The sequence below is a fragment of the Alligator sinensis genome, unplaced genomic scaffold, assembly GCF_000455745.1.
Source record: "Alligator sinensis unplaced genomic scaffold, ASM45574v1 scaffold154_1, whole genome shotgun sequence".
In the NCBI taxonomy this organism is placed as follows: domain Eukaryota; kingdom Metazoa; phylum Chordata; order Crocodylia; family Alligatoridae; genus Alligator; species Alligator sinensis.
Genome location: NW_005842072.1, coordinates 711268 through 719272, shown reverse-complemented (window position 1 = coordinate 719272; position 8005 = coordinate 711268). Strand labels below are relative to the sequence as shown.

Here is an 8005-nt window from a genome sequence, read left to right as displayed (position 1 = left end):
GAAGAGCGAGGATTATAGTTGCTGTCATTAAAGCATTGACAAGCCCATAAAGAGGATTGGTCTAAAAATGGATTTGGCAGCAGAATGCATGAAAACCTTAGCTTGTAGAAAGAGAACTATCATTTGTGGATTTAGCCTTAGGGTTTTTTCCTGATCTATAATTCATGTTCTTAAAATGGCAGAAGGTTCCAATACATACCTGGCCTGTTCTGGAAGGCACTGAAGGATTTAATGTTGTAGGTGTGACTGTAACTAGGAGCAGTAGTGACACTCCTGTGTCATTTCAATATATCTTTAATAGTATACTTACTTCTTCTGAATCATATTTTCCTCTCTGTGGCAGGGGAAAGAGCAAGAAATCAATGTGGCATAACATCTAATGATTTCCTTGGTAGAAAGCATTAGGACAGGGGTTGTCAACTGGGGGTACGCATCAACGGGGGGTACCCCTAGGGGTACTTGGAAAGGTCATAGGGGTACGGTACGCACGGGCAGGAGAGGACAGAACGCTGCTGCCCAGGAGCAGGGTCAGCGGGGAAAGGGCAGTAGTGTTCCTCTGTGGGCCGCACAGGCACTGCCGGCCAGCTGACTGGATGCGGGGGGGTAAAGAGGGGCAGGAGGAGCTTGCATGCGGTGGCCCTCACCACCATCCACCACCCTGTGCTTTCCCATGGCTGGTTGCGCATGTGGCTTTGGGAGCTACTGACAGGCGGCGCCTGATTGGCCAGAAGTGAGGCCTGTCAGCAGCCGGTGGAGGGGCCATGGGAAAGCAGTGTGTGGTAGGTGGTGTTAGTGGCTGCTGCATACAAGCCCCCACCCCAGCTCTGCCTCCAGCTGCCACCATGAGAAGGGGTACACTTCTTTAAAAAGTTTGAAAACCCCTGCATTAGGAAATATGAACTCATGCTAAGAGCTGTAATTATTAGTTTGACATACACAGGCAACTGAGGGGAAAATGAAGCAGATGAGTGTATAGAAAACAAACTTTCACAAAATGAAAATGGTCAACTTTTTGGAATCTGCAGCTCATTTAAAATCACACATTTACATTATGTGCCAAAGACTGCATTCCCAAATGCAGGTTCATGTTACTTACTGTACATTTTCTATTCTGCACTGGATGCTGACAAAGTTGGGAGGATTAGTCCAGACAGCAAAAGACTACGAGAATAATGCTATATATGTAGCATTGATAGGACAAGCTTGGATGGCTTTAAGTTTCCTGTAAAGTGTGAAGGCACAAAGGGATCTATCTTATTGCCACTGTCATCAAGAGCAGGTTTCCCACCTATTGTAATAGGTGCAAGGCCTGAAAGAGGAAAATTTCACAGAACAGCATGAATAAGATTTCCCCTCAAGCAAAACAGGACATACAAGTACTTTGCGATAATATAAAAAGGCCTGAATTCTGTGAGATACACTATTTTTTTTTTAAAACAGGGCACCGATAGTGAAACTTTTTCTCACCCAGAAAGTCAAGACTGATCTTCCCTGGTTTTCCTGGATAGCTTCTCAGGAATGTCAGAGGTGTATATTGAATCCTAACTAGATGCTAGTCAGGTTTTGGAGTGAAACAGATCTTAACAAAACAAACAACAAGCAGGACATTAAACACAAAGCCCCTTCCCCAGCCACTCCCATCTTTGCCCCTTGGTGTGGATTTCACTCCGGTGCCAGCAAAGAGAGTCCTCCAGGAGGCACAAGACTTGAGTTCCTATGGTAAAAACCAAGAAAGTCAAATTAACTTTTTCCACATTCTTTATTCCCAAGAAGGAAACCAAGCAAAAGAGGTGCAAACCCGTCCCTCTCTTGGCAGCTGTCCTTCTTTATTTGTCAAAGGTCAGTGCTGCTTATTTTGAGTGGGGTTTCCCTTAAGTAAGTGGTGCTCAACCTTTTTTTTTAGTCCCCAGGCGCTCCCTCCTTAGACTGGAGGCAACTCTTGGCAAATGCCAGCTCGTAGTTTTCAACTTTTTGTAAAGTTTTTACTTGTTCTAACTCCTAGCTGCAAAGCACACAGAAAGGCCCCAGCAGGTCCGCACGAACCCGCACACCGCGGGTGCCCGACGCCGAAGGCGAGGCGCAACACGGCCGCCAGGGGCCGCTAGAGCACCACACAGCCGCGGCGCGCACGCCCTGGAACCAGCGAAGCCCCGCAGTTGTGCAGGGACAACTCCGGTTTCCCACCATGCAGCGCGCGCGAAGCTTCGGCTCTATGGTAACCGCAGGGGAGCACAGACCGGAAGTGGCGGGAGGGGGCGGAGCCGGGGATAACATGGCGACGCTGGTGCTGGACAACGGCGCCTACAATGCCAAGATCGGCTACAGCCACGACCGCGTGAGGTGAGCGCCCCGGGACACCGCTCGCAGGAGGCCGCGCGCCGGCGTGGTGCTTGCGGGCCCGGGCTGGGCAGCACTACCTGCAGGGCTCCCCGCCCTCGGGTGCCCGGCTGTGGAGGGGGCAGCCAGAGTCACGTTTAGCCTGGTCCCGGAGGGAGGGGGGCGCTGGTCCATGCAGAGCGAGCAGTCCAGAGCCTGGTGGTGCCGCAGCAAGGGGGGGAGTGGAGGGTTTCTGCAGCACCTGCTGGTGGAAACATCAGGGAGGCCAAACGCTGCTAGGGTTTATTCTCAAGGGAGAAGTGCAGCGTCTGGCCTGACGCTGCACTTCTGTCAGACGCTGCAATGCCCGGCTAAACTGTTTCTTCTCCGATACCTGAAGAAGGGTGCTTGTACCTGAAAGCTTGAAGTTAAAGGAATTTTTCTGTGAAAATCTAGGTGGTCTAATAAAAGATATCGCCAATCACGAGTTCTAATTCCTTTTGCCTTTAGACCAACACGGCTACAACTTGGATACTGGCTAAACATTCTGCGTTTATTTATTTTTGTGCTGTTTCAGTGTGATTCCCAACTGTCAGTTCCGGTCGAAGACAGCCCGCCTGAAGACCTTCACCGCCAATCAGTTGGATGAAATTAAAGATCCCTCTGGGCTTTTTTACATCCTCCCTTTTCAGAAGGTCATGTGAAATCAGTTGTGTAGTTTCACCAGTGTAGTCTGTTGCAGGTCTATGCTGCTTTAAGGAATAAATTGTTTGGCCTTGTGGTATAGAGGGTTTGGGGGGGTGGGGTTTGAGCAATATAAACACTGTTAAAAATAAGAATCAAGTATAGCAATGTGAAGTTTCAGTATAAAGCATGAAGTGTAGCTTCCATAACCCTCTACCAAATGTTATTTATGCAGGAAGCATGATTTGCAGCATGGTACCTGCTATTATCCATTGATTTCTGGGGAATACCATAGCGATACTATTAGTTATCTTTGGGCGGGGTTCTCTCCTTCCTGTTGTACATGCTTAACATTTTAAATAGAATTGGAAGGATTTCAATAATCTTAATGAAGAATCTCTCATTTCTAAGTTTCATCAGGCTACATATGCCTATAAAAACCAGTGTTGGAGGCCTGAACGTTTAAAAATGTTGAGTCAGTAAATGTAAGTTGTATATTCTGTATAATGCTGTCGTCTTTTTCTTTTTTCTTCAAACTTATAGGGTTACTTGGTGAACTGGGATGTTCAGAGACAGGTTTGGGATTACCTTTTTGGAAAGGAAATGTATCAGGTAATAGAACTTATAAATAGTTGTGTATTCTAAATGCCAATTCAAAGTAACCTTGAACCAATTGGCAAATTCACCTTTTCAGATTGCAATATCTGTTGAACTTTCTTTCAAAATCCATGATGTTTAGAATATTGGAAAAAGTATTAATTCAAGCTTTGTTGTAGTTCCTCAGGTAGTAATTCTGCAAACTGGGGGTGTCTCTGCTGACTTCAGTGGGAACACTCACCTGGGATAAACATACATGTAAGGGTTTGCAAGTTTAGGGCTTTAGTTCATAAAAATCACTTGATTGTCTTCATGAATTTGTTTGCAGAGACTGGTATTATTATTGAGAGCATGGGGAAATGAAAGACAGTGACTGAAGTAGAAGTAGGGGTGACATTACCTGACAGGCTTGTGAGATCAAGTTGTCTTTTCTATTCATTAATTTCTCATTTTTATAATAAATAATGTAACAATGCCAAATCTAATTCCTCTTGCCTTAGAGAGCATTGAAGCTTCTAGCCTTTATTTTTAAGGTTTCTTGCTGTTACCGCTTGTAAAACAGTTCTTTGTAAGGTCTAAGGGAGGATAATGAGTCAAAGTATCTCCTCAAGATATTTTTGTAGATATTTAGGTAAAGTTGGGCTGGTTTTAAACTATTAGGTTCTGTCAGGGTACACCGTATTAGGGAAAGTCTGAACCTAACTGGTTTGGATAGTGACCACAGAAGAGAGGAATTGGTGATCTCTGTGGTCTACCTCCTTTAGTGGCCAAACATTGTGGAAACCTGTCTTAGTCTGAGATATGAATATCTGAAGAAAATCTGCTGCTGAAATTTTGGCCTTGCTGAAGTCAGAAGGAACTTTGTCATTGATTTCATGGGGATCAAGATATCACTTAAGGTGACTAGTGAAAACATGCCTCAATGCAAATGTTTGGGTATTGAAGAAAGACTTGTTTTTTAGTTAATAGAATTAATAGGAAGCTTCTTTTTATAAGGTTTTTTTATTCTTTCTGTTTTCTCATTGAAGTGTTGCTTAAGACGCATAAAGAGAGATCTTTTTTTATTAAGGGATACAGCATTAAAATGGGGACACTACGGGGTGCTTTGAGTTCTTAACACACGTGATACTTCAGTGACAACTTTATATATTGTTTGTTTAAAAAAATAGAACGTTCTCACCTCTGAACTGAACTCCATGTAGATGTAGCTGGTGGCAATGATGTTCATTACCGAAGTGTGATCTCACTCACTCTTTTAAAAATAATATTGAGAATGTGATTCTTAAAATTGATTTTTTTCCCTCCTTGTAGGTGGACTTTGTAGATACCAATATTATTATTACTGAACCTTATTTTAACTTTGGTTCAATTCAAGAATCTATGAATGAAATCTTATTTGAAGAATATCAATTCCAAGCCGTTCTTAGGGTAAACGGTAAGTCGATGTTTTGCTTTAATGTGCTCAAACCTAACCTGTGTGTTAAGGAATGGACTTCATTTGTTTTCCTGACTCTTGAGGAGCAAGGCACTTTTCAGTATTCCATTCCAAACCCGGATTAGATTGTATATATGTACCTAATATTTTTCCTACATTTCCTATTTATTTATAGTTCCATAGAAGATTTAGGTATGTAACAACAAAAAATGTGAGGAGCAACAGGGAAATAATCAATGCGACAAACATGCTTTGTTTTAAATCTCTGTTCTCTGTCAAGATTGGGTTAGTTTCTGCTGACAGATATCAGAGATTTCATAGTCACATGTAAACACTGTTTAATGCCTGAGAGCACTACTCTGAAGAACATCCTGTCAATCTGTTCCCATTCTGCATTCACCAGTCTCTGAAAATAAGGAAATGTTAGCCACCTTATAACAGTGTTGAGTGTTTGTCCAAGTGTGCTTTTAGGCTGTCTCTTGGGCATGCCTATTAGCACATGCTCAGAACTGCTCCAATGCATCTACAGTGCCCAATTTCTGAAATTTATAGCTTTTGGAGCAAGAGTAGGTGGGATGTGCTTCATATTGGCATTCCCAGACCTGGCACAGAGGTTCCATGTACATGCCTTTTTGGATGTGGTAATATATGAGAGGCTCATTCATAACTTGTTCCTTAGTTAGATGCAGTACAACCTACAGAGTACATGAAAATAGTGATAATATGACTTGTCCAAAGAATAATCAGCAATACAGTACCTGCTCTGAGGGTCCTGAGGGATATCTTATGTTCACAGTTCTCTTCATTTTGGAAAATATTAGAAAAATTGAAAAGCAAACTGGGCAAATGCCTTAATATAAGATGTTTGTATGGAGAAAGGAGCATAACCTTTGTAACACGCTATAAATGATGTATTTGACATTTTGGGCACAGCAAACCTGATCCTGCTTTCAGTAACCGAAACAGGTAGAATTAGGCCCTCTGTTTTCTCTTTGGGAAATACTCTTTCATAATCTATACTAACGAAAATGTTTTAAAAGATACTTCTTCTCAAGGATTACAGTAGTTTATGATATGCTGTTTGATGGTATCTTTTAAAGCCTCTTTTTAATTCACTTGAGGTTTTTAAAGTTTATACAGAATACCCAAAGTAAAGTCTATTAGAGGGGTCACCCCAGTTTGGGGGAGAAGGGGTGGCTGCAAGCTGAATGCCTGTACTGCTCCCTCTTCCAAAATTCCTGTTCATACCCACAGCTTCTTGTTTAGAGTGGAGTTTCTGAATATAAGACCTGCCATTTACTGGGTCTGACCATAGGTCCATTTTGCCCAGTGTCCTGTGCCACACAGTGGCAGAGAGTGGGTGCTGAAAGGGATAGTGAACAGGGTACAACCAGGGTTTTTTTCCACTGTTCCTCTCACTTGCAGCTGCAGCATTTTAGGTCTAGGGAGTTCTGATTCAGAGGCTGTGCCCCTAACTCCCCATACTCAATAACCACTGATGTGCCTTTCCTCAAAGAACTTATCCAATCCCTTTTTGAATCTGATTAAATAGTCGGCTTCCACATCTTGTTGCAATGAGTTTCATGCTTTATAGACACTGTGTGAAAAAGAACTTCCTTTTGTTAGTTCTAGACTTACTTTTTCTAGTGTCATTTTGTGACCCCCTAGTTCTTATATTGTGAAAGATAGTAAATAATAAATCCATATATACCTTTTCTTCACCATTTAGTATTTTGTAAACACTTATGTCCCCCTCAAGCGTCTCTTTTCTAAGCTGAATAGGCCAGCTTCCGTAGTCTCTTCTCATATGGAAGCCCCTCCATATCATCAATCATTCTTGTTGCCCTTCCCTGTACCTTTTTCTAGTTTTTTCTGTCATCTTTTTGAGGTGTGGGCACAATGTTCAAAGTGTGGATTTATGAAGGGGCATGATACATTGCTTTGTTTAGAATTCCTTTCTTAATAATTCCTAACATTTTGTTTGCCCCTTTGACGGTAGTTGAGCGTTGAGTTGATGTTTTTAGCTATCTGTCCACAATGACTCCCACATCTTTCCTGTGTGGTTATTAGGGCTGTGCAAAGCTTTAGTTGCTGATTCGATTAGGAGGAGATTCGGCCCGATTCAGCAGCCAAATGTCGAGATCCAAATCAAATCAGGAGACCAGTAAAAAGGTCTGAATCGATTCAGAGATTTGGCAATTGGGGCAGTCTCCACTTGCCGCTGCAGGGAGCTGGATCCAGGCTCCATGCTGGTAAGTAGGGGGTGGGGACCATGAGGGGACCCCTGCCATGCCTCCCTGCAGCAGCCGAGTCTCTGAATCAGATTTGGCCAAATTGATTCGGGACAGTGATTTGAATCACTGTCCCCTGAATTGGCCGAACCTGAAGCAAATACTAGCTGCTTCACACATGCCTAGTGGTTATAGCTAATGTAGAGCCCATCATAATGTAGGTACAATTTGGGTTATTTTTGCCCATGTGCATCACTTTACATTTACCTATTTTGAATTGCATTTGTCATTTAGTTGCCCATTCACTGAATAGTGCCAGATCCTTCCTCACAATCTGCCTTTGTCTTTACCTCTGAATAATTTTGTGTCATCTGCAAACTTGGCTATATTTCTACTCGCCCTCTTTTCCTGACCATTTATGAATATATTAAACAGCACTGGCCCTAACACACATTCCCCTGGGGACCCCACCCTTTACGTAATTCCATCCTGAAAACTGACCATTGTACTGATTCTTTGTTTTCTATAAGACAATTTTGAATTCATGAATGAGTTCCCTTCCCTGTAATCCTATGACTACCTAACTTAATTAAGAGCTTTTGAGGGACCCTTCTTGAAGTCCAGATATACTGTGTCAACTTGATCACCCTGATCCACCTGCATTTTGACACCTTTAAAGAACTCTAGTAGGTTAGTGAGACAAAACCATGTTGATTTCCACCCCCCCCCACCCCCCCAACAC

The 8005-nt window shown here is 42.8% G+C and overlaps 1 protein-coding gene across 1 annotated transcript in view; it reads left to right on the top strand.

The window, feature by feature from the left end:
- Positions 1–2178: 2178 nt before the first annotated feature.
- Positions 2179–8005, top strand: part of ACTR6 (ARP6 actin related protein 6 homolog) — a 15761-nt gene continuing 9934 nt past the window's right edge. Inside the window, exons 1-4 of the mRNA XM_006023635.2 lie at positions 2179–2340; positions 2894–3011; positions 3544–3612; positions 4909–5032. Of these exons, the coding sequence (XP_006023697.2) occupies positions 2186–2340; positions 2894–3011; positions 3544–3612; positions 4909–5032 (466 nt within the window). The 5' untranslated portion in view covers positions 2179–2185. The remainder of the gene's footprint in view (positions 2341–2893; positions 3012–3543; positions 3613–4908; positions 5033–8005) is intronic.